The sequence below is a fragment of the Dermacentor variabilis genome, chromosome 2 (assembly GCF_050947875.1).
Source record: "Dermacentor variabilis isolate Ectoservices chromosome 2, ASM5094787v1, whole genome shotgun sequence".
Taxonomy (NCBI): Eukaryota; Metazoa; Arthropoda; class Arachnida; order Ixodida; family Ixodidae; genus Dermacentor; species Dermacentor variabilis.
The window spans coordinates 78,429,002-78,455,413 of record NC_134569.1 but is presented as its reverse complement, the minus strand read 5'-3'; the positions used below and the strand labels follow the sequence as shown (position 1 = coordinate 78,455,413).

The 26,412-nt window shown below is 46.0% G+C and overlaps 1 protein-coding gene across 3 annotated transcripts in view; it reads right to left on the bottom strand.

The window, feature by feature from the left end:
• Ptpmeg2 (Protein tyrosine phosphatase Meg2) overlaps window positions 1-26,412 on the bottom strand; it is a 64,380-nt gene that overhangs the window by 25,774 nt on the left and 12,194 nt on the right. For 2 of the 3 annotated variants that reach the window (XM_075681049.1, XM_075681050.1), the window contains 2 exons: window positions 12,912-13,022; window positions 11,856-11,986 (listed from right to left, as the gene is read on the bottom strand). In XM_075681049.1, the coding sequence (XP_075537164.1) occupies window positions 11,856-11,986; window positions 12,912-13,022 (242 nt within the window). The remainder of the gene's footprint in view (window positions 1-11,855; window positions 11,987-12,911; window positions 13,023-26,412) is intronic. The other variant, XM_075681051.1, reaches the window with a different exon arrangement.

Sequence of the window (26,412 nt, the reverse complement as noted above, 5' to 3'; positions counted from 1 at the left end):
ATGGTGTGTTCAACTCGGGAATTTTTAACTACCAAACTACCAAGCACCAAACGAGTGCGGAACCCAGCAGAAAGCGACATACTCAGTGCGCAACAGTCAATATTTTAACAAATCTAGTTCATTATATCCATTGGCAGAACAATTTTACCTTATTAAAATGAGGTTTTCAATACATGGATCTCTATGGGGGATTTCAAACAAAGGGAACTGCATTTACTTTGTTACATCAATTATTTCATCATATCCGATCTGGTTAAATAGAAGTTCAAGTGCATGCATACATATATGTACACAGACACACACACACACAGTGAAACCTTGTTACTGCAACCACCACATTAAAAAAATGTTCATATTAGCAAACTTTTCAAAAATCCCCTGCTGATTCCTTATGGTTTCAATGTAAAAATATTTCAGTACTACGAACTTCACAGAATAATGATCATTATTCAGTTTCTGTGTCATGTTAACAACGCCTCGGTAGTACGAACTAATATTCCGAAATTTGAGGATTCTAAGATTTCTGTGTATCCTTCAGGGCAGCCAGAACAGTAGGTTAGCAGACGACAAGGTGCAGAAAGTGGATGCCGTGGCGTACAGGTTCGGAAAACCTCAGACGCTGCTCAATGAAAAAGCATGGGAGATATTTTTTTTATATGTTGCGGAGGCGACGACATATTGAGTTTTGCAAAAGCATGCTCTGCCTAGGCAAGTGTTGCCTACAGAAATGGAAGCAGCCAAGGAAGTTTTGAAGCAGCTCTGGGAGCAGCAAATTTGGCACTTTGGAGCAGGTTTACAGCATGAATTGTCCGGTTTGGAGCAGCAAACATGCACTCTGGAGCAGCCTGGTAAAGGTCAATATGAGTGAAATACAGACACATGAAGAAAAGGTGTTCCTTATTCAACTTTGTAGAACGGTATTAGGTTACAGCAGATCAGTTCTGCGGAAGCCCGTAAGTCGATCAAAATTCATGGCAAAGAAAAATTGTCATCCACCTGAATGTAGCATGAAGCTACAAAGGAAACCTACACACGTGTCCCAGAAACCACCGCTACAGGCCCCTCACCAGGTCTGGCCATTTTGAGCTGACAAGCGTAGAGCACACACTGTGCGATAACGATCGTGTCTACTAAGTATTACCTCATTAAGCACCGCGGAAAGATCTGAAATTTCAAGCCGAATGCCATTTTCCCTTCTTGTGGTCGCCGCGCTCCAAGCCAGAGGATGACGCACACGTGCTAGCATGCTTACTAACAAGTGTTTGCATTGTGACATCGCTTGTGGTGACATGCGACTTCGAGAATTATTCAAGGCAACATCTGTTATTTGTGTAATATGTTGCTTGAATAGACAAATTAAAGCTTAGAGAAATAACAAAACACACAAACCAAATGTCTGCATGTCTTTGTTTCACTTCACACCGTAGCGAGAGAGATACACTTGCTTTTCGTCTGCTTGTTCCCATGTCGAGCAGTCGCGCGCACAGACACTATGAAACTGCCATTTTCTACTATGTTCCAGCTCGGGATCATGCTCTGTGATCCGTTTGTGTCTGCCTCAGTATATGTGTAGCACTGACTTATACGCTAACGCTAGTCAGGTGTCCTCGTGCACAGCACGCAAAATCGTGCGCTGCGCGAAACGAGATAATCACAACAGCTTGTGCGCAACGCCGTCAGTGGAAGGGGACCGTGTCGCAAAAAAGCAAGGAGAAAAAAAAAAAATGAAGGCCGGGCCCATGACATATGTGTCACATGATCCTCAAGGTCCGGCATGCAAGAACGCAGGGAAGGAATTTCGCTTGCGGAGGCTAGACGGGGCAAATGGAGAGAGTGTCTCGCTTGGCAGTGGAGCTCGCCTCCTGAAATCCTGTCTTCTCGGCACTAAAATATTTATATCTTGGCTATTAATGAACAGATCTGAAAAATTTTTGTGGCAGAATGCTCCCTAGAGGACACATAACTACTTCCAGCATATAACCAAAATTTGCTATGGGGCCTGGTGGGGGGTTCTTTAATTTACATACCCTATGTGCCAACTAAATGGCACCAAGAAAAACATCAATCGAAGGTTTTCCATGAACAACGCCCACTTTATGTTTGTAGGCTTGTGTTAATGCTAGTCGACATTCTTTTTTTTCTTTGTAAACAGGCAAGTAATATTTAATTTTGATGAACCAATATTTATCACCTTACTTATTCAATAAGGCGTCAATGCAAAGGTTGTGGAATACATAGAGAAATTAGTGATAATAGTGCATATAGCGACCTAGGTATTATGTGGTCCTTTGTTCCAGAGAGACGGAGAAAAGAACAACAAGAATAAGCCTGTGAATTTTTTTTTAAAAATCCATGTGACGAGTCTCTGCACCAGTAATATAAGTGGCCTCAGAGGTAAACGTCGTCATCAGTGCATTGTGTATAGCGTGTATAGCGTGCACACCTGGGCCATGGCCTTATAATGGTTTGAAAAGTGAACTGTTACATAATTGCACTACTTCACGTATGATAGGGACCGAACCCGCCATGGTTGCTCAGTGGCTATGGTGTTGGGCTGCTGAGCACGAGGTGGCGGGATCGAATCCCGGCCACGGCGGCCGCATTTCGATGGGGGCGAAATGCGAAAACACCCGTGTGCTTAGATTTAGGTGCACGTTAAAGAACCCCAGGTGGTCAAAATTTCCGGAGTCCTCCACTACGGCGTGCCTCATAATCAGAAAGTGGTTTTGGCACGTAAAACCCCAAATATTATTATTATGATAGGGACCGAAGATGTGTGCCAAAAACTGCTGCCGTGGCGAGAAAGAATTACAGCCGCTCGTTCCCAGTGCCCCTATTTGACGAGGTCTGCGTAAAGATGGATGCAATCTTTGGTGTGCAGAAGTGCTGTCACAGCCACGGCGGGTTATTTCTTGTTTTTATGTTTTATTTAGTTCACAGGCTTTCTTTTTTCTAAAAAAAAAAGTCTTCATGAATCCTAGGTTGTTTTAAATGCTGTTATCAGTCCTTTCTCAACATCATCCACAACTTTTTTACTGACATCTCATTGATTAAACAAACTTATAAATTTAGCATATCAAAAATATTTGTGCACAATGAACGATAAATGTTCATTGTGGCCACCAAGAACAACACCCATCAAGGTATAGGGAACGCTGTTCGTGTAGTGCCCTCAGATAATTTTTAATTCTTCGTGACCTTCAGTTAAGATGGAAGAGTACCACAGAATAAATGTGAAGTGGATGTACTGGTCATTGCTTCTTTGCCAGCATTTCACATCGCTTGCCGAGAAAAATCTCCGAGATATTTTTGAAAATGACAAAGGGATAAAAATTTTCCCAGGCTTTCCCGTCTGCACTGTCGATCAATATTTGGATGAGCTCGATTATTTTGGCCTATTCATGGTTCCGCCACAGGTGCCATACAGCTAGTGTAAGATGGCAACTGATATTTCATGCGCCGAACAATGGTTTACTATAATTATTGCACTCGACCTGCACAAGTCACGTCGTGAACATCATTGCCACGAATGCAATTTCGGTGGTTTGCAGTTTCATTAAACATTTAATTATGACCACAATTTGGCCGCTAACGTAGACTAAAAATGAAACTTTAGATCCTTGGCTTGCATTCTGCTGCGGCAAGAGCTCAATTTTGTGTGGTGTGGACAAGCAGCAAACTGTGTAGTCTGAGTGCACATATGAATAACGATTGCAGTTACCATCGGATATTTGTGACCAAGAAGTTTCATCAAAGCAAGCAGACCATTAGTGTGCCGCACTATCATCCTGGTAACCGGACATGGTGCACTTGCGAAATAGGTTTAGAACGTCACACGCATGGCGTTTGCCCATTAATTGATGCAGATTACTAATTGGATGCCAGACGCAGTGCTAAACTGTGTAATGGAACTGATGAGCTGCATGCTGAACAGACTGTATGACCTTATTTATTCGCCGCGGCTTTTCTACCCTACTGCCCCATGAAATGAGTGCCAGTTTAAATATTCTTTAGCTGGTCTGCATATATGCCAACACATAACACTTTTATAAAACATTTGTAATGCATTGTATAGCACAAAACAGTTTTCATTTTCCCGTGGCCTAGTTATAATTACGCCACCAAACACACCCACACTCCAAGTACGCCGGCACTGAAACTAGGTGCTTAGGCTTTGATTGCATGGCTAAGCACTAGCCAATGCATGCATGTCTACGGCTGTGTGGTTGCCACTGAACATGCACATCTTGCTAAATTTGGAAACTGCATTCGAAATTAGTGTTTTGGCACAGGCTGGCTCAGCTCGGTGACTTGGCGCCAGATGCGCAGTTGGCATAGCACTTCCATCCCTGCTTGAAGATATCTTGAAAATAATACAGTAAAACCTCGTTTTAAAAGTAGTAAAATCAAGTCCCCGATTCAGCGGCCATTGAACATAATGTGTTTGTCTTCTGGTGGTGGTTAAAAATCTTATCCATCCATTGCGCACACAAGAGCCGATAACCGAGATGTTCATGAATTATGGTGTGAAGCGAACCATGACTGATATATTCATATGCTCTGCCAGTCCATCGATGCTTATCCTTCGTTCTTGTCTCACCAGCTCATCCACTTTTGCAATTTTGTTGGGGGTGATTGCACGATGGCTTTGGCCCGGTCTTGGATCCTCTTTGCAACTTTCACGTCCTTCTTTCAACCGTTTACTCCAACGCTTCACAGTGGCCAATGAAATGCAATGTTCAATGTACATGGCAGCCATATGACGACTAATTTCTTTTTGGGAAACACCTTCAGCTGTCAAAAATCTCACAGCACCACGCTGCTCAACTTCTGAAGAGTCCATTATGTCACGCAACCATGTTCAACCTAGTGTATGAGAGCATTAAAGAACATTTACCCTCACACTTGCATGTCATTTTTGTAAATGAGAGATGCCAGTGTGCTATGCGCATGCCTCGCATATAACGAACTGAACCATTATTGCGCGAGATGGGTAGGCTCACTTTCACTTGACCCGCCCTCGCTCATTAGAAATGCGAAGACACATTGGAATATACAAACGTTTGATAAAGGGTAAAAAAAAGTGTCACTGGAAAGAAAGTTCACTTCATGTATACAGAAAACCTCGTAACAAGATATTTAAGTATACATGTAAGTCTCCAATAAATCTGCATATCTAAGAGTAAGTCATTGTATATAATGCATCAAACATGGCAAATAAACATGTTGCGCAATCACAGATTCACAGAATCCTAGATCCCGCCCCCCTTCCATCGACTCCCCCCGATGTATCGCGCGCGACGGAAGGCGGCGCGCTTGCTCCCCGCTTTTCTCCTTTGCACACACAAGACTGAGCCACCATCGTGGGCTCACCCATTCCCCCCTCCCCTATGCTTTCATTCGCACATACAGCATGCGGCGCGTGGTCACGCAGTTATCGCCCTTGGACTTCATACGAAACATTAGAGTGACGGCGACAGCAGGAATGCACCTGAAGTGTCCATATAGTTACTATCACAATAATATTGTTACATGTATCCGGCAAATTAAGTGCCACGTGGCCAATTGCTTTCCGCAAAAGAAATAACAAAATCGAACTTTCACCATGCAATAATTTGCTGCTCCGCAACAATGTATTTTTTTTTTCCTTTTGTGGGGTGGGCGCACTGAAATGAAAAAAAAAAAAAAATACAAAGGAGAGTAAGCTGGCCAATATCCAATGCCTACTTTGGGCATCTAATGTGGCTACCGAATCAATATAGAAGAAAACGTGAGACGCTTGGTCTACCAAGAACCATACGCATAGTGCTTGGTATCCTACACTGGCGAGACAAGACTTTCCGAAGAGGTTGCGCTCAAGCGAATGCGGTGCAATCCATTGAGTCCTCACAGAGATGGCGCTGAGCGACCATTGCTTCTTTTTCTCGTCTGCTAGCCAGAAGGTGTCCAAAACTCTGCCAGGTGAAAATCCACTCAGCCAGAGAAAAACCAAACGCGCACCACAGTGCCCCGCATGGTGGTCGGGGCAACATGAGAAAAACGCATGCGCTCTGGCTGGCTCTGGCAGCCCGCGGGTATAGGGTAGCGAGAATGAAAAAAATTGAAGAGTGCTCAGTGTGTCTTCGCGAATAAAAGTCAAAGTAGAAAAAACAATCGACAAGACTGTAGTTACCCTGGCTGGCTTCAGTATCTTGACATGGATGCTTTGGCATAGGTGAAAAAAAAAATTTGATATTTTTTATGCGACATGACGGCACAAATGAACCACCACAACGCTTCGTCTCATCGGACCTCATTGCGTGCTTTGTCAACTTGTCTGATAGTGTGTTGATTTGGCTTGTCTCGTATGTTCCGATCAAAGACTTTAGAGAAGTCAATGCGTAGTTGGTATCAAATGTTTATAACAACATCAAACCCACACACCTCCGCAATTGAATATCTAAAGCACAACTTTCGAAATGTCAATGCACCTTTCACTTCAAAAGTTTATGAGAACTTTATACCCATAAAGTTTCGGAATTGACGTCCACGCGCTCCGTAGATTCCGCGGCCTTCACGCAATTCCGCGACGAGCCCGTTCGCCATCAAAACGCCCTAGAAATTTTTTGCTCAGATGGGGCTGCTTGCGTTATGTGAATCCTGGTGAATGAGTGTTGCCACGAAATCCAGCCTGAGTTCACAATATTCGCGGTGAAATGTCTTTTCGAGCATGAAAAAAACATTCTAGACAAAATTCAGGATGATTTCTGGCGCCGGGGGTTGCTTTGGTCGACAGTCCATGGACAGCACGAAAAAAATTTCAGGGGGGGGGGGGGGGGGCTGAAGCCCCATAAGCCCCCCCATGGCTACGCCCCCTGTGTCCTCTAGGGAGCATTCTGCCGAAAAAACATTTTCAGATCGGCTCATTAATAGCTGAGAAAAAAAATATTTCAGTGTCACGAACACATGATTTCAGGAGGCGAGCTTCACCGTAAACATAGATGTTCTCTCTACTTGCCCCTTTTAGCTTCTGCAAGCTAAATTCCTTTCCTGCGTTCTTCCATACCACACTTCGAGGATCGCATGACGCATACATCACGGGCTCTGCCTTCATATTTTTTTCCCTGCGATTTTTTGCTGTGCGGCGCACTTTCACTGACGGCGTCACGTGCGAGTTGTTGCGATTGTCTCGTTTCGCACAGCACACTATTTTGCGCGCTTTGCACGAGCACACCTGACTAGCAGTATAAGTCCGTGCTACACGAATACTGAGGCAGACACAAGTGGATCATAGAGCATGATCCCGCACTGGAACATCGTAGAAAAATTACGTACAGTAAAACCTTGTTAATTCGAAATCATCGGAACCACAAAAAATGTTCGAATAGAGTGGTTTTTCGAATCAACCGAACACAAAAAATGCAAACCAGACAAAATTTCGCTGCAGGAATGTGCTACCTTTATTCGACAACATTTGGATTACTTAATCAGAGATGCTGGTTTGCCGTGTCCTGTAGTTCGAGGCTCCAAAGGTCATGTTTTCTAGTTGGCCAGCTATGTAGAGCATTTGAGAATTTCCACCGTGGCACTCAACAAAACTGCGGATAACGTTCAGAGATCTGATAACTTCCCTGAGAGCGGGTCCTCTATCCTCTGTGCAGAGTGCATTGGTGCGGTCGCAATACTCGGCTCCTTCTTCATCAAGAAGGAGCCGAGAAGGGGATGGCACTCTTTGGCCATACTTGGCCCTTGCACCATTAAACATCAAACATTCATTTATTCTTCATCAAGTGCACACGAATAGTCAGCATCAGCATTGACGATGCTTTCCTTCGAGAAGCCAGCGTGTTCAAAACACCGCATGATCAAAGTGGGTTCCACTTGCTTCCATGCATGCACAACAGGACATATGGCCCCGAGGAAGTCGATGGAGTACTCCTTGCTGTTGTCGTAGCAAAGTAGCATGCGCTTGAGAAGGTGGTGGCGGTAAATCTTCCTCGTGTGGTGAATGATGCCTTGGTACATTGGCTGCGAGATCGACGTGGTGTTTGGGGGAAAAATACCATCGTGATAGCTTTAAGGTGTAGGATGTCACCATGCGTCGGGCAATTATCAACAACGAAGAGTGCATTCCTGCCTGTGGCTGCGAACTTGCAGTCAAGCTGCCGAAGGTAATCTTCAAATATTGCACCTGTGACTCAGGCTTTCTTGTTGTGCTGGTAGATAAGCTCATCCCTTGGCGGCAGCCGTGCATCTTTAAAGCAGTGAGGCTTCCCACTCTTTCCAACGAGTTGCGGCAGCTTGTGCTTACCGCATTTGTTCGCGTCGAACAGAACGGTAGTTCTTTCCTTCCTTGCTTTCGACCCTTGACCACAGAACGGTAATTCTTTCCTTCCCTGCTTTCGACCCTTGACTGCAGTGTCCTTCGCTGTGAACATTTTTGTAAGCAGCATATTGTAAAAAAGGGCTGCCTCGTCAAGGTTGTACACATCATCTGCACCGTACTCGCTAACGTACTCAGTAAAGCAACCAACGTGTGTTTCTTCCAGTCGTCGACGACGCTCTCGATTGCACTGCTGCTCTTGCCACAGACGGCTACGAAGGTCAAATTATTGAGTTCTTTAAAATGGCTGAACCATCCATTGCTACACTTGAACTCTTTGTGCCAAAGTTGTAGAGCCAAGTCGTTGGCCTTCTCCTGCAGTATCATTCCGTTCACAGGAAGGTGGGCTGCATTTGCTTTCTGCAGCCAGCGAAGTAAAGCTGATTCCACATCTTAGCACGAGGGAGCCCGTACTTGCGACCGCTTCGAAGAATACGTCTTGCTGTAGGCCTCCAGTACCTTCGACTTGTTCTTCTATATTGTGGACAACATCGAGAAAGGCATGCTGTGCCTCTCAGCCAATACGGTCTTGGAACACGTGTTCTTACCTGCTTCTTGGATCAAGCAGAACTTCTGCTGCAGCGTTAAAGACTTCTACTTTGGAATCTTCACTCACTGGCACTTCTGCACAGTTCAGAAAAAAAAAAAAACAAAGAAAAGAACACCACGCTAGCTGCAACATCCCTAACTACCGCACACAAAGAAATGGTGCAGACTGGTGTTGCGCGCAGACACGTCGCCGCAGGTGCAGTGAGAGAATGGGCGAACGGAAGCCAGTGGCAGTGGCACGGAACACGCACAGATGCTGTAACTGCGAGGAGCGTGCAGAGTGGGGGGACGAAAGCATGTGACAAAAACTTATGCCCACTGCGTTGCAGTGAAGCACGCCTTCTCCTCTGCAGGTGCGCATTTTGGCGATGCGCGGGGCGTACCTTGGGGTGATTTTTGTGCTAGAACTACTACGGGTCGGGCACTTCATCTATAAATAATCGCGATTGCTATGTGGTGCCGCCTCGTGGCTCCGAATGGTCATTGTTTCGTCGGGTTTGTGGTGAAATGGGGATCGGGAATTGCTGCATAGCACCCCAAATCGACGAATTAACCGGGCTGGCTAGGTTGCCAGTTTGAATTATCCGGTCAAATTTACATTGAAAAATACGGGACCACGGAAAACCTTCGAATTACGTGGGATTTCGAATTAACAAGGTTTTACTGTAGTTTTGGTGTCTGCGCGCGCGAATTCAGGACATGGGAACAAGCAGATGAAACAAACGTACATCTCTCTTGCTGTGGTGCAAAGTAAAACAAAAACATGCGGACATTCAGTTTCTGAACTTTATTATTTCTCTAAGCTTTAATTCGTGAATTCTAGCAACATATTACACATATAATAGATGCTGGCTTGAATAATTCTCAAAGTCACGTGTCACCATGAGCAACGTAAAAGTGCGAACACATGTACATAGCTGCACGAAAAATTTCAGGGGGGGGGGCGGCGGCTTATGGGGCCTCAGCACCCCCCCTCCCGAAATTTTTTGTGCTGTCATGCACCGCGAACCATAACAACCTTGGTGCCGGAAATCTTTCTGGATTTTGTCTAGAATGTCCTTTTTATGCTCAAAAATACAGGCCGGGCTGCCTACACCAGATGTACTTTATCCAGTCGAGCACAATATTCTCGTTCATCCAGCCTTTCTCATGGCATCTCACGACCACATTTTTTGACAGCTCCTCACCTTTAGGCACTGTCTCGCGCTTGAAGACGACATAGGGTGGGAGCTTGCGTCCGTCTGCTGTGCACTACAACATGACGATAACTCGCATTTTCTCATTGCCAGTGGACCGGACATAATCTTGTTTAGAGCCCTTTTCATGCACAGTGAGGGGGGATGGCATGTCCAGATAAACCGGCGTTTGGTAAGCATTGCCCCATCTGGAAGTTCTTGGACTTGCGCAGCGAAATAATGTGGCGCTGGAAAGCCGCAAGCAGCCCTTCAAACGATTCTGGCAGCTTTTGCGAAATCAAAGTTCAGTGGCGTAAGGAAAATCCAGCACGGCACATGTAGCGGTAAATCCAGTGCTTGCTCGCTTTGAAGGCGAAGCTCGGTAGCCCTTTTTCTCTTGCAAGCTCGTTATCTTTTGTCTGCATAAGCGCACAGCTAGATGCGTGGCTCGCAGTTGGCGTACGAACTCCGTCAGGGCGAGTTTGATTTCCGGGAATGTCCCCCTCTTTGGTCCGCGAAAGCTTCTTCGTGTTCTGCTGCATGCGAAAAGGGCTTCCTTCTGTCGACGCCATCTGCGAATGCTGCCCTCGTTGACGTCAAACTGCCTCCCGGTCGCACTGTTGCTGATGTCCTGTGCGGCTACAATAACCTCTCTCTTGAAAGTAGCTGAGTACTGTTTTCGTGGTCCGGGCATCTTGGTCTTTCAATGCAGAATAAAAAAGATGCACTTCGCGAAGCATGGTTTGCACGTGAGCTGCCAAGGTGCACACTCAACAATGAAGAAACGATGCTGTAGTCACGCAGCAATAACGAAACCAAGCCGTAGCCATGCAGCAATAAGGAAGCCAAGCCGCAGCCAAGCAGCAATAACAAAGTTAAGCCACAGCCACACATCAATAACAAAACCAAAACTTCTAGCCCAAATTTCTGACTAAAATTTTCATTCGGATCCGCATATAGTCCAAGGCAAAAATTTGGGACGCTAACAATAGGAAAAAATCTCATATTATACGCGGGGTTTTTACGGTATATCAGAACACTCCATGAGCTTGTTCAACCAACTTAAGCTGGCCTCCTCGGCTCACATTTTCCCTTTGTAGTACCCTTCGACTAGTCACCTCCACTCTCCGAATGAGAGTCCAGGTAGAGGTGGAGGATAAGCATGCAAGTCAAATGTGCTATTCGCTTTAAGAGGAGGAAATAGCAGAGACGAAACCACGTGACTGCAGCAGGCATTCGATCTCGCCTACCCAAAGCTCCCGGGAAAAACGTCTCACCAGCGTGGTCAAACGAGAACTCATTGAGACATCAGCATACAGTGGCCTATAGATTACAGTGGATCATTGAGAACAGCAGTGACGCTGTGTGTAATGATGTGGAGAGAAATGCTCTCAATTTCGTCAACTGCTCCAACGACAGGGCTCGAACTGCCTAAGAGTGCTCGAAATGGGAGGAGGTCGATGGAAACTAACCAGCCAAAGACAATGCTGCTAGAGAGAGGGTGGTCTAGAGCGCTCTGAAATGACCAGCCAAAGATTCCATTAGTGTGATTTTGCATGGACAGTCATTATTTTCTGTGATCACAAGTACAAATCAATGAACATTTCAATGATGCAATTTCATTAAAGTTCATTCTATCAGAGCTTCTATGGCATGGACCACAAAATAGCCACATTAGCCAGCGCATCACTCCACATTTTACGACAGAAAGGTGTGAAGAAAACATTGACCAATATGTTCCCATGTCATGAGCAAAATTTTTAGTCTACCTGTTAGCCATGGACTTGAGACAATGAAGCAGCCAGGCCTTGTGGTTGATAGCCAGACTGCCTCCAAGCTCTCGAGGCAATGAAGTGTATGGAATGTGTGCACCTAGCTGTTCCAGGCTAACTGTAGTCACCTGCACGAGATTAATCCGGGATCACAAGTCACATTATGAAGGATAAAATAAAAAAAGAAAGACAGCTTTTGAAATACAAAATGTACATCAACCTTGAAAATCTCTGCATAAGAATAATGGGACCATATGCATGCCAAAATCAAGTACATGATTTACCTTTATAAAGGGATGCTAAAGAAAAATATTAAACTGAGCTAGATTGAAAGATTAGGCTTCTGTAATAACGAATTCATAATTCGTAGAGAGAACGAAGCTTTTGTAAGCGAGAAAATGACGCAAATGCAAAAATCGAAGTGGCACCACCTAATAGTATTTCGAATGAAGGTACCTGTCATGTGACGTCAACACTAGCTGATTCACAGAGAGCAGCAGAGGAGGAGGTCACGTGGGGATTACACAGACTCATCCACTCTGGTGTGGGTGATTCAAGTTGAGCAGCAGTGGGACCTTCAGTGGCCCATGCAACAGTCGTATATAGGCACACATAAAATGATGATAGACTTCTAGACTAATAATTTATCTATCTAACTTCGCTTAGTTCCTTTAGTGTCCATTTAAATTATAGGTACAAAAACCTTATTTGTCCTTTCTTTTCACAATAACACCTCATTCTTGTTAAATGTTGAAGCCATTATGCAAAATTGTGCCGCAATATCTTTATAACATTTCCACAACATTCTCAGCATAGCACATTCCATAGCATCCACTCATGCAAAATGTTCAAATTCAAACAATGGCAAAATCCTGTAGTGTGATGCAAGAGAACTTCTAAAGAGATTTGAACTTTTGCTTGCACAGAAACAGCTGATGTGCAACAAGGAAAAATATATATAGAGTTTATAGCAATCATATCAGCGCATGCAATGCATGCATCTCATAATACTCAGGTAAAACTGTCTCTGATGCTCAAAGAGCTTGAACTCACCCTGTCCCTGAGCTTTTCCCTGACAAAAAGGCGAAGTATTCGGAATGGTGCCTTGAACCACAATGGCGCATTAACAATCAAGACTTTCTTCAACCTTGCTGGGTAGGCGCCCTGCAATGCATCAGACCACAGTCTCGGTAAGAGCATAGTCAAGACCAGCACAGAACTTGAAATTATCTCTTGCTTCGTTTTATACTTAGCAGGCAATGCTGCTGAAGCTACTCAAGTAGTGTAGCTGCAGAAGTGTATCACTCCACATGTTTTGCAGCTAACTGCCTTTTCATATGCAATGTCCAATTCTGGATACTAACTTACTCATATATTCATACCTACCAACATAACGATCATACCTACCAACATAACGACCTCAAAATTCAGATTTGCCAAACAAGGGTAGGAAGTCGAGGGGGTCAACAACAGCAATAATTCGCCCTTTCTTTTGGTGGGCCACAGCTACATCAAGCACAGCTCTGAATGGCTGCCAGTACAGTTATTAGACACCTCGGTGCTCATACTGTGACCAAATGTGTACCAGGCCCCGTTATGGCCTCAAGCGAGGTGTGCAAGGTGGACGAAAGAAGGGCCTAAATCTAGGCACGTATGAATACTGAATATAGTCTATGCTCACTGCAACAGATCCTCATGCAACAGACTTTCGGTTATAATGGACCATATTTCAGTCTTAGTTTGTCCCACCTAATTTATTAATGCAGCTAAGTTCACTTCTAACAGACCGCGTTAACAGACTATCAGCTACAGCGGACGAAACTGGCGCCAATATTTTTTCAAAATCGGCCATATAAAACATACTTTTGGCATGTCGACACGGGCTGACAACTGACTTGCGAGGGTCAGCTGATGATCGTGGCTCAATATCGTGCATGCGAGGGAGGAAGGCAGGGCAGGAATGTGCCCTCTTGTTTCGCGCGCAAGGCACAGTGGAGGGGACCTCTATTCCACTGGCTGCTGCTTATGGCACAGCCGCGGTATCTTGAAGGTGATCTGCGGTGTGAACAAAGCGTGCACCCGCAGGGGCCTCATCTTCAAAGCAATCTGTGACGTGGACAAAGTGTGCCCAGTGCCGGTAGCTTCGCATGTGCTGTGCTTTCGACGTTTAGTTCACATTGAAGCGAGAGATAGCACGAAGGTCAATATGCTCACTGCTGCTGCTGCACTTAACTTGCTTAATTTGGTATAGCAATCGATGCTTCGCCTTTTGGGTGAAACTGCGACTATTTTTGCTTGTTTTTTTACTTTGGAAGTTCGTCACTCACTCTTTGCAATAAAGTTATTAGACATCATGACGAAAGTTTCGGAAATGAGGCATGTTGGATATTACGGACTTTGGATAAAACGGACGTTTTTTGTCGGATTATGAGGGTCGGTTGTAACAAGAGTTGACTATAGTAGACTTCGAATCAAATATTGAATTGAACATTAAATATCAGAACGTCTTTCAGAAAATTTAATGCTTACAAATTTTGGGCAAAAAACTACGGTGTTGCACATCCTCGGGAGCCTCCTAGCATTGCATAACAAGAATGTGGCAAGCTATAAGTAACTTAGGTACAAAGAAATCAAGATATACTGCACGGTCTACTCTTGACTACAGCTGGAAAATTTTTATCAATAAATTTATGTTGAATAAAATCAAGTGCTTTTCTTCCTCTGAAACTAATGAATTAGTGACATTCTGTCATATTGAATACCAATGAGGTTATCAGTTTAATAGTGGACAAGCATTTTGCAGCAATCTAAATTCCATAGAAAGTTCTGCTTTTTTGTTATTTCTCCAAAGGACCGCAGGACTATCCCAACTTTACGGCAAGTGAGTTACAGTGAAGTCAATCTGAGCAACAGACGAAAAAAACGCGTATCATGTGACTCGGTCACTGCTTCGCAAGTAGATGGCACCGGCGGTAAACAGATGCCATCCGCTCTGTATTACTGTCAGTTTCGGCGTAATTTGCCACCTGTGAAAAGATTTAAAAATTTCACTGACGATTACAATACTCCCTAATGCAAATTTCGAGTGCAGCTGTTTAGATGTTTTGACTTGGTGACATTATAGGACAAAGAATTGGATTCTGAAGGACAATATGCTCTCAGCGGCGGCACTGAGCCTCTGCTCGGGCAGCTCGTTTAGCAACAGTGGCAGACAAAGCATTTCCATCAGTTGCGAGAAAGCATGAACACGGGAACATGTGGCTCGCGCTGAGCGCATTCTGTAGTGGCGGTGACACTGCAGGTGAAATAGCACATGCACAGTGTGTTCGAAACCCATGCCAACACTTTGTTTCCGTGCTGGTTACATGCCTGGTCAAGCTGGCACTCCACTTTCCTCCTCACCCTTTTGCCATACTCTCATCCGCTATCTGCCTTCTCGTTGTGCTGCACCCCCCGCCCTCTACGTTCCTCCTCGCATCTTTCATCCCCCCCACTGCACTATACGTTCATCTTTCGCTGTGCTCGTTCACTCGGTTGCGCCAATACTGAGGCCAATGCATGCTGCAGGAACGGGCACCTAAGAGCTGCTCTCTAAAATCTGGAGGGTCACGGAAAGTTTGCGCATATTCTACATCACCACTTACCTAACACGATCTGCGTGCCTATCAGCAGCTAATTGGCCCAATCTTCGAACTTCCCGAAATATGCGCTGATTTTGTTGCTTTTCCCTCTCACCGAGTCATGTTATCATTTTGGTCAGTCCTGTTGACCTGGACGAACCTTGCACCGACAGTGGCGGCTATGGTCGGCACAGCGCTGTTCTGCAAGTTGCGGCGTTTGGGCACAGTGCATGCGATCCTCACATTGGGCTGATGTTGATGGGCGCTAACACTGACAAAACTGCTACCGCGTCAGCCAGGGTGGTGTGGCCAATTCGGCACCTGCTTGGGTCTCCACATCGAATACTATATCGAATTTTAGAAAAATCTACTACTACATATCCAATTTTCGAATTAAATTATTTGAACACTCACTATTTTATCGGAGTCGGTGACATTCGACTATTTCCACACTGCTAATTACATCACGACAATAATGTCATAAAGAGTTCTTAATGGCTGCCAGTACAGGTATTAGACGTCTTGGCACTAATAGCTGTGACTGGAGACGGCGCACGCAAGCGTGTATAAAGAGTTGCAGCAGATTCAATGAGTTGGAATCTATATACGGTGAAGCTTTGTGCGAGTGCATAAGGAGTTGAAACAAGAGCACACATGCATGCACTCAAAGCGAGTATGACGGATGCTTTGAATGCACTATGGTTTCAGAGGCAGCACACACATATGTACATAACGCAATTCAAATTTCCATTCTAAGCGCAAGAAGCGTTCACTTCCTCATTAGCGTGCAGCCGCAATGTGCAAGGCAAGCTTTGTGGTTTGTTTTTTTTCCTTTCCCCCACACGGCCAGCGCCATCACTGCCATGCATGCGCCGAGGCGAGCACCATCTGGAGGAGCTGTAAGGAACCTAACAGCGCGTGTGCTCTGCTGCAAATGGTTGGCCTATTCAGCAAGGAAACAGCCAGGCCATAGGCACGGTCAAGAAAACCGGAGAAAAAGCTTTGGTTTTAATAAGGAAAACGTGCTACATCCCATGACAGTTGCTCTTTTGGCCCCTTTCCACTCTCAAAGTGGCCCTGAACCATCTTTTATTGCAGTCGAGAAATGTACTTGGAGTTAAAACACACTGTTTCAGAAATTCTTCGCTCCAAAAAAGTACTTTAATACGTTCAACAGTCTACTGAACGTCACCGTGGTGCGTAGTTCAAGTTTAATTTTGGATGGCCATGCAGATGCAACTACTTCCGATTTTGACACCCACAATGTGCCAAGCATGGTTGCCTTTAGTGAGCCGCATTGTGCTCAGCCAGCGGACTCGTGGTGACAGCTCGTGGTGACTGCAGTATGTACGCTACGTAGCAGACCGCAGCTACATGCACTGTAGTGCTTATGGCAGCATTTGACTGTGGGACCTCCTTTCGCATACTAAATACTTGTAATGTGACCCTACTTCTAATAATAAATTCTGATTCTGGTTTGCTTTGTGCATACCAGGGCTTGAGTACACTCTTGCACTCATATACTCCAGCCTGGCCATGCTACGTGGTGCGGGCCGGCTTTGCCCTGCACCAGGTTGTCCAAGGGATAGTAGCCACATCCAACTTGGACAGTTTGAAGCACTATCAATAGCTCAGTACAAAGTCAAGTCTGCCAAGACATACAACCAGGAGTGGCCAAGAACGAGCTTGCACTGGCAAGCGTGCACGAGGTCTGACCTTCAGTTTCGCATGGTTTGAGGCTAGCTGAGTGTTCAAAACTAGTCGAAATTAGCGAGACCCGAAAGCTACGACACTGATAAGCAGGGTGGTCAAAGTTTAATTATTAGGCAGGCGGCTGCGGCCGAGTGTGAGCAGACAATAGTCAACTTTACCTGGAGGTATGTAATTATTATAGAAATTTGAAAGCAGATTTCCATTTACTTTAGCCTGGTTAATAAACTGGGTCAATAAATATACGCAGTAACAGTAGGAAAAAGCACAGTGATCCAAACACCCTGCTTGATTGATGTCAACTAGTGGCCAATAGCAGCCGCACATGGGAATCTGATGTATTACAAGATAAAGCGTTCAAAAAAGAATGAGAAGCAAGCTTCTGTTGAAAAGAGAGCACTTGAAGAAAAGGTGACTTCGCAGTCTGTTTGTGAGCTCCACACGCTGAGCACGACTGCAAAATTTGGCTGAGATGCTTACAGCAACATATGCAACCAACAACAATAACAACGACGACAACAGCGGCAACAGCAGCGGCGGCGGTGCCGCCTACTGTATGTCCACTGCAGGATGAAGGCCCCTCCCTTCTCTCTGCGATCTCCAATTACCCCTGTCCTGCGCCAACCGATTCCACCTAGCGACCGTGAATTTCCTAATTTCGCTGCCCCAACTAGTCTTTTGCTATCCTTGACTGCGCTTCCCTTCTCTTGGCACCCATTCTGTAACTCTAATGGTCCACTGGTTATCTAACCTATGCATTACATGACTTGCCCAGCTCAATTTATTTCTCTTAATGTCAATTAGAATATCAGCTATACCTGTTAGCTCTCTGATCCGAACCGCTCTCTTTCTGTCTCTTAACATTATGCCTAGCATTCTTCGTTCCATTGCTCTTTCCGCAGTCCTTAATTAACTTGTTCTCAAGCGTCTTTGTCAGACTCCAAGTTTCTGTCCCATATGTTAGCACTAGTAAAATGCACCGATTGTACACCTTCCTTTTCAATCATAATGGTAAGCCTCCAGTCAGGATCTGAGTATGTCTGCCGTATGTGCTCTAACCCAATTTTATTCTTTTGTAAATTTCCTTCTCCTGATCAAGGTCTCCTGTGAGCAATTGACCTAGCTAACGTATTCCTTCGCAGACTCTAGAGGCTGGCTGGCGATCTTGAATTATTGCTCCCTTGCCAGGCTATTGATCATTATCTTTGTTTTCTGCATATTAGTCTCCAACTCCACTCTTACACTTTCTCTGTTAAGGTCCTCAATCATTTGTTATAACTCATCTCCAGTGTTGCTCAACAGGACAATGTCATCCGCAAACTGAAGGTTGCTAAGATATTCGCCATTGGTCGTTTAAGCCTTTCCAGTTTAATAGCTTGACTACTTCTTCCAAGCACACAGTGAAGAGCATTGGATAGATTCTGTCTCCTTGTCTTACTCCTTTCTTTACAGGTATCTTCCTACTTTTCTTGTGGACAATTAAGGTAGCTGTGGAATCTCTGTAGATAATTTCCACGATATTTACGCAAGCGTCCTGTACTCCTTGATTACTTAATACGTAGAGATACCAGCAGCATCTATGACTGCTGGTATCTCTACTGTATAACATGCCTTTTTGTAATATATGAAAGCTATATAGAGAGAGATTGTACTCTGCTGATTTCTCGATTACCTGATTAATGACATAAATGTGATCCATTGTAGAGTACCCCTTCCTAAAGCAGCCTGTTCCCTTGGTTGACTAAAGTCAGTGTTGCTATTCGAGATTATCTTGGTGCCTATTTTGTATAATACTGGGAGTAAGCTAATGGGCCTATAATTTTTCAATTATCTAACGTCCCCCTTTTTGTGGATTAGTATAATGTTTGCATCTTCCAGTTCTCTGGGACCCTTGAAGTCGATAGACACTTCGTATAGAGAGCCGCCAGTTTTTCAAGCATTATGTCTCCTCCATCGTTGATTAAATTGAGTATTATTCCATGAGGGTTGCAATGTGGGCTTGTTGGTAATGCATCTTCAAGGGGTGTACGGTAGTGCAATTAAAAGACAGGACAAAAGACGACACACAGGGACACACACAGCGCTGTGTGTGTCCCTGTGTGTCTTTTTTTGTCCCGTCTTTTAATCGTACTACCGTACACCCCTTGAAGATGTTATTCCATCTTCTCCTGCCGCTTTTCCCCATTTCATGTCTTGCAAGGCCCTTCTAACCTCATCGCTAGTTATAGGAGTCCCTGCAACCTGTTCATTACTGCTTCGAATGGAGGTATCGTGGCACCTCTGGGTATCTGTACAGGTCAGTATAGAATTCTTTCACTACTTTTACCATACCTTTGAGATTGCTGATGACATTACCCCGCTTATATTTAAGTGCATACGTCTTGGCTTCTCCTATGACAAGTTTCCTTCTCGCTGATTTCATGCTGCGTCCATTTGTTACTGCTTCGTCAGTTTTTCTCACGTTATAATTCGAATATCCCTTATTTTCTCCTGGTTGATCAGTTTTGACAGTTCTGCGAGTTCTATCTGATCTCTTGATTTGGACACTCTCATTCTTTGTCGTTTCTTTAAGGTCCTTTGTTACTTTGGACAGCTTACCTACTGGTTGCCTTGGTGCCTTACCTCCCACGTCAATTGCTGCTTGTGAAGCCCAGCCAAGTTACGGTTTCATTCATTGCCTCAATGTCACCCTCGTCTCTCTTCTAAGGCTGCATATTTGTCTGCAAGTGCCAACCTGAATTAGTCTGCTTTTATCCTTACTGCGTCTAGGTGGCCTGTTTCTTCTTGACCAATTTTACTCCTTTTCTTTTCAAATTGAGGTGAATCCTAGCCCTCACTAACCTATGATCACTGCACTTTAGCCTACCTAACACTCTACATCCTGCACTATGCTGGGATTGGCAGAAAGTATGAAATCTATTTCATTTCTTGTTTCACCTTTAGGGCTTTTCAAGGTCCACTTTCTGTTGCTACACATCCTGAAGAAGGTGCTCATTATTCAAAGCTTATTTCTTTCCACAAATTCTACCAGCATCTCTCTTCTAGCATTCCAAGAATTGACGCCGTAGGTGCCAATTGCTTGTTCACCAGCCTGCATTTTCCCTACTTTTGCATTGAAGTTGCCTATTACTACAGTATACTAAGTTTTCACTTTTCTCATCGTTAATTCAACATCTTCATAAAGCTGATCTACTTCATCATCATCACGACTGGATGTTGGAGCGTAGGCTTGTACTACCTTTAATCTATAACTCTTATTGAGTATGATTACAACTACTGCTACCCTCTCATTGACGCTGTAGAATTCGTCAATGTTGCCCGCTATGTGCTAATGAATTAAGAATCCTACCCCACATTGCTTCTTACCTGCAAGACCTCTATAGCAGAGGACATGGCCGTTAGTCAGCACTGCATAAGTCTAACCAGTTCTTTAATCTCACTAAGGCCAATTATATCCCAAACAATGCCTGATAGTGCCTCAAAGCGTCCTGCTAAGCTAGCCTCACTCAACAGAGTTCGGGTGTTAAAAGGTTGTTAGGGTCAGTTTCCATTGGTGGTTTGTCCTGGTCGAGAGATTCTGAGCACCCTCTGCTGTGTTACAGGTCGGACCGCTGCCTTGGTCAGGTGCTCCGCAGCTGCTGGAGACTGAGGGGCGTGAGTTGATCAAATGAGTCAAATGCTTGCATACAAATGGGCTAAATTTGAATCTGAGTTCCACTAACTACTTAGCACATAATGGCAATTATGATGTGGCTGTGCTGCATGACGCGTCTTTTTTGTTTCTTGCTGTGGGGTTGAGGCAGTTAATTGGGAGATTTATGGCTGTGTCCATACAATCGGGGGACTTGGTCAGAATTTGGGAGGCCCCGTGACATATTTGGAGAGTTGGCAGGCATGTACAGTGAAATGTTGTTACTACAAGCCCCACATTAACGAACTTTTCAGATTGACAAGCTTTTCAAAAATCTCCAGCTGACTTCTTAAGGTGTCAATGTAAATATATTTCAGTACTACGAACTTCAGAATATTGAGCTTTTCAGAACAACAATCATTATTCAGTTTCCTCGTCGTTTCAATGTCTCAGTGCTACAAACTAATATTCTGAAATCTGGGGGACTTTTGGATTTCTGTGTATCTTTCACAGCAGCCGAAACAGTAGGCTAGCAGACCACAAGGCGCAGAAAGCGGACACCATGGCACAAGGGTTGAGAAAATGTGAGATGGTGCTCAATAAAAAAAAAGAAAAAAAAAAAACGTGGGAGATCATTTTTTTTTAAATCTGTTCTGGAGGCGATGAGGCATCCGGTTTTGCAAGCGCATGTTCTGCTCAGGCAAGTATTGCCTAGCGATGGAGGTGTGTCTTTTCCTTCTTTCGCACTTCTTTCTGTGGCCATACTAGCTACGCACAGAAATATAACCATGAGATGTAACCTCTGTACTCATGGGGATGCCGCACGATCGCACTGTGCACTTTCCGAATGGTGTCATTTACGGATGCTTGCGTTTACGAATAGTTTGAAACAGCTGCAGCGTCTATGGCAAGAGATGTGAAAACAAACAAATAAGAAACACTGTGCTTTGGAAGCAACATGGAGCTTCCTATTTGTCAGCAGTTTTCTCAGCATCTGCTTTGCGCACGTCACTCTTATTATACAGTGGTGCGTGGCGGCGGAATCTATAGAAAATAGCAACAACGCGGGCCGAGAGCCAACAGCGACGTTTTTGCAGATAGCTCAAATGGTGGCAACTTATGAACTTATGAGCTGATGGGCGGAATGATTAATTTTGGGGCTTTCACTATAACGAATTTTCAGAATAATGGACGATCTTAGGCAGTCCCGCGTGATTCAATATATCGAGATTTGACTGTATATTAGGAGTACAGCCAATGGAACTAACGCTGTGTCAAGTCCCGCATTGTCTCTATACATTTCTCACTTCCAGTATGTGCCGAACTATATTCTGTTTAAGAGCACTCTGCTTTTGAGCCTGCGCAAAAGGTGAGGGTGCACAAACATGTCGTTTTGCTCGTAGTGGATAGGTCCAGATATGCAACACATTTTATGTAATAATTTCTTCCTAATTTCAGCTGCAACATATAAAGGCAACATTATGCCTCGTGAATGCAGTTGGTGTGAAAAGTTGCCCTAGCCTCTGCAGTGTTGCCTGTTATGCACAAAATGGAGCACTGTATAGATGTAGAGCCTCAAGATATCGATGTCGCACTGAAAACTATTCTTATAGGAGAGATGTTTAATCCAGGCACACATATATGTAATTTGACTATCTGTGGTTTAACTATCTTTGTATTGACACGTGTACTTATATTCAACGGGTGACTATGTTTCGCCAACTAACAAATGTTATCGCACAGCGCGGGACGCATCTGCATGTATCCGAAGTTTCTGGAAAGTTATCGATGCTTCTATCCGCTGTCTGTCGTCGCCGAACCTTGTGTTATCTGATTTCATCGTGTGACTCGAATGTTGTAGAACTTTGTGGAAGGCATGCGGGTCCCAACGATTAGTCTGGAACATTCGATGACTGCTGTATAAAAGCCGACGCACTTGACCCGCTGATGAGATTTTCGACGATCGCCGACCGTGTTCGCCGCTATCGTTGTGCTGTAAGTGTAGCCTGTTTTTGTGGGCACAGGTTCGCCCAATAAAAGTTAGTTTTGTCTTTCAGAGTATTTGCTACTGCGTTTTTCAACGTCACCACCACGTGACATCTGGTGGAGGTGCTTTTCGTTCATATGCCGGACGCCCCCGACAAGCCGTGATCCAAGCCCGGACTGCAATGTGAACACCAACGTAGTCCCGGAGCATCGAGCAAGCCGCCGTCTTCAACAGCTGCCCCCAGAGCACGGACATCTACCTGAGAAGACCAAGAAGATTGTGGACAAGGCAACCACAATGGCAGCCCCAGTGTCCCCCATCATGCTGCAGCAGCCCAGGGAACCTCCGACGTTCCGTGGATCAACATTCGAGGACCCGGAAACCTGGCTCGAGACGTATGAGAGGGTCGCTACGTTTAACAGTTGGGACAGCGAAGAAAAGCTGCGGCATGTCTATTTCGCACTGGAAGACGCCGCCAGGACCTGGTTCGAGAATCGAGAAGCCACCTTAAGGACGTGGGACCTGTTCCGAAGCGGCTTCTTGCAAACGTTTACAAGCATCGTGCGAAAAGAGAGAGCCCAAGCACTACTAGAAACCAGAGTGCAGCTGCCAAACGAGACGATCGCGATCTTCACTGAGGAAATGAACTGTCTGCTCCGCCACGCCGATCCAGAAATGTCCGAGGAGAAGAAAGTCCGCCTGCTGATGCGTGGTGTAAAGGAGGAACTTTTCGGCGCAATGATACGAAGCCCACCGACGACTGTAGAAGAGTTCCTTCGCGAGGCCACCAGCATTGAGAAGACACTCGAAATGCGGAACCGGCAATTCAACCGCCGCACGAGCTCGACAAACTACGCCGGAGTTCAGTCACTGGCCACCGACGGCCTGCGCGAGACCATCAGGGCAGTCATCAGGGCAGTCGAGCTTCAAAGGATCTTCCCTTCATCGCATCCTCAAGTGGCCACAGTCGCCGAAATTGTCAAAGAAGAAGTTTAGCGATCGCTCGGAGTTCCCGAGTTACAACGACAGTCATCGCAGCCCCAGCCAGAAGCGATGACCTACGCCGCCGTCGCCCGCCGTCAAGGTCCCCCTCCACAACCGCGCCAGGGCCCTGCAACGACGCAATTCCGTCGTCCGCCGCCGCCAGCACGCCCACCCGTCGCCCAGCGCACCTACGCGAGGAAGACGGACATTTGGCGAGCCCCCGACCACCGCCCGCTCTGCTATCACTGCGGAGAAGCCGGCCATGTGTATCGCTGATGCCCATACCGGGAAATGGGACTGCGAGGTTTTGCCGTCAACGCTCCGCGCCCGCAGCAAGGTGAACGCCCTCGCGATATCGCTGACTACCTCGCCACTACTCAGTGGAGCTCTCGACGACCGTCGCGTTCGCCATCACCAGGCCGCTACCTCTCGCCGCAGCGCCGACCATACACTGGCCCAGCCCGGGGCCGGTCAGCGAGCCCATATCCGGAAAACTAAAAGCAGCAACCGATGGAGGTGCGGTTGCTGTTCGTCGAACTGACGCAGATCCTCCGCCGCCGACGAAGCCGACAAAGAAACCATCTCGACAACCTAATGACGACACGCTGCCGTCCCGACGAAGTCAGGAAGCTAAGACTACACCGACGAAAGACGACTTGACGACGCGACGTTCCAGCTTCAGTTCAACACGACGCAGTCGTGATCTGACGCCAAGACCCAACTGCAACGCCAGACAAAGAACCACCGACCTCGACGTACTTCTCGACGGCCATGCAGTCACTGCCTTAGTCGACACAGGGGCCGATTACTCCGTAATGAGTGGACACATCGCCGCCCAGTTGAAGAAGGTTAAGACTGCATGGGAGGGCCCCCAAATTCGGACCGCTGGAGGACACCTCATTACGCCGACTGGAATCTGCACGGCAAGAATAACCGTTCATGACCGAACTTACCCTGCCACCTTCGTTATCCTCCAACAGTGTTCACGAGACGTCATTCTCGGCATGGACTTCCTGAACCATCACGGCGCAATCATAGACCTGAAGTCAAAATCGATAATGCTGTCGGAAGATCAAGCGATACCGCCGGAGAGCTTTCGCAGTCACCACGCCTTGAGTGTTCTCGAAGATCAAGTGAGCATCCCGCCTCACTCGAGCATTGTTATTTCGGTCAGCACCGAAACACCTGCTGACGTAGAAAACGTCATCGAAGGCGACCAAGGTCTACTGCTAGACCGTGAAATTTGCGTCGCAAGAGGGATCGCTCGACTGCATGGAGGGAAAACTGAAGTGTTGCTGACAAACTTCAGCCAAGAGTTCAAGCACATCAACAAGGGCACGACGATCACGTACATCGAGGAAATTCTGGAAACCAGTAATGCGTTTGTCCTCTCGGATTCCGCCGCATCTACCCGGACGACGATGGTTCCCGAACCAGACTACGACATTAATCCAAGTCTCCCCGTGATTAAGCAACAGCAGCTCAGAAGTTTGCTCTGACGATACAAAGGCTGCTTTTCGACGTCATCGAGGATTCGACAAACACCAGTCGCCAAGCATCGCATAATTACCGAGGAGTGCGCTCGACCACTCTGCCAGAGCCCTTACCGAGTTTCGCCGCGAGAACGTGCAGCTATAAGAGAACAAGTCGACGAAATGCTGCGCAACGACATCATCCAGCCGTCGAAAAGCCTGTGAGCATCCCCTGTTGTCCTGGTAAAGAAAAAGGACGGAGCCCTACGTTTCTGCGTCGATTATCGTCGTCTGAACAAGATCACGAAGAAGGACGTCTACCCCCTCCCACGAATAGACGACGCATTGGATCGGCTCTGCAACGCTAAATAATTCTCGTCGATGGACCTCAAGTCTGGCTATTGGCAAATAGAAGTCGACGAAAGAGATCGCGAAAAGACGGCCTTCATCACTGCAGACGGCCTCTACGAGTTCAAGGTTATGCCATTCGGACTGTGCTCGGCGCCTGCAACGTTCCAGCGCGTCATGGACACGATGTTAGCAGGATTGAAGTGGCAGACCTGTCTCGTTTATTTGGATGATGTCGTCGTCTTCGCCGGAAATTTCGACGATCACCTCAGGCAGCTTGCGACAGTACTAGAGGCCATCAAGTCGTCAGGGCTTACTCTGAAGCCGGAAAAATGCCGCTTCGCTTACGATTAGCTTCTGTTCCTAGGCCACGTAATCATCAAATCTGGTGTCCGTCCAGACCCGCAAAAGACAGCTGCCATCGCACAGTTCCCACAACCCATCAACAAGAAGGCAGTGCATAGATTCCTTGGCATGTGTGCCTACTACAGGCGCTTTGTTAAGAACTTTTCACGCATCGCCGAGCCTTTGACACGTCTAACTAAATGTGATGTTGACTTCAAGTGGGAAATGCCGCAGGCTGACGCATTTGAAGAACTCAAACGACGCATGCAGTCGCCACCGGTACTTGCGCACTTCGACGAGTACGCTGATACAGAAATCCATACTGACGCCAGTAGCCTAGGCCTCGGTGCCGTTCTAGTCCAGAGAAGAAACGGAGTCGAACAGGTGATAGCTTACGCTAGCCGGTCGCTGTCAAAAGCGGAAGGCAACTACTCTACGACCGAAAAGGAATGCCTCG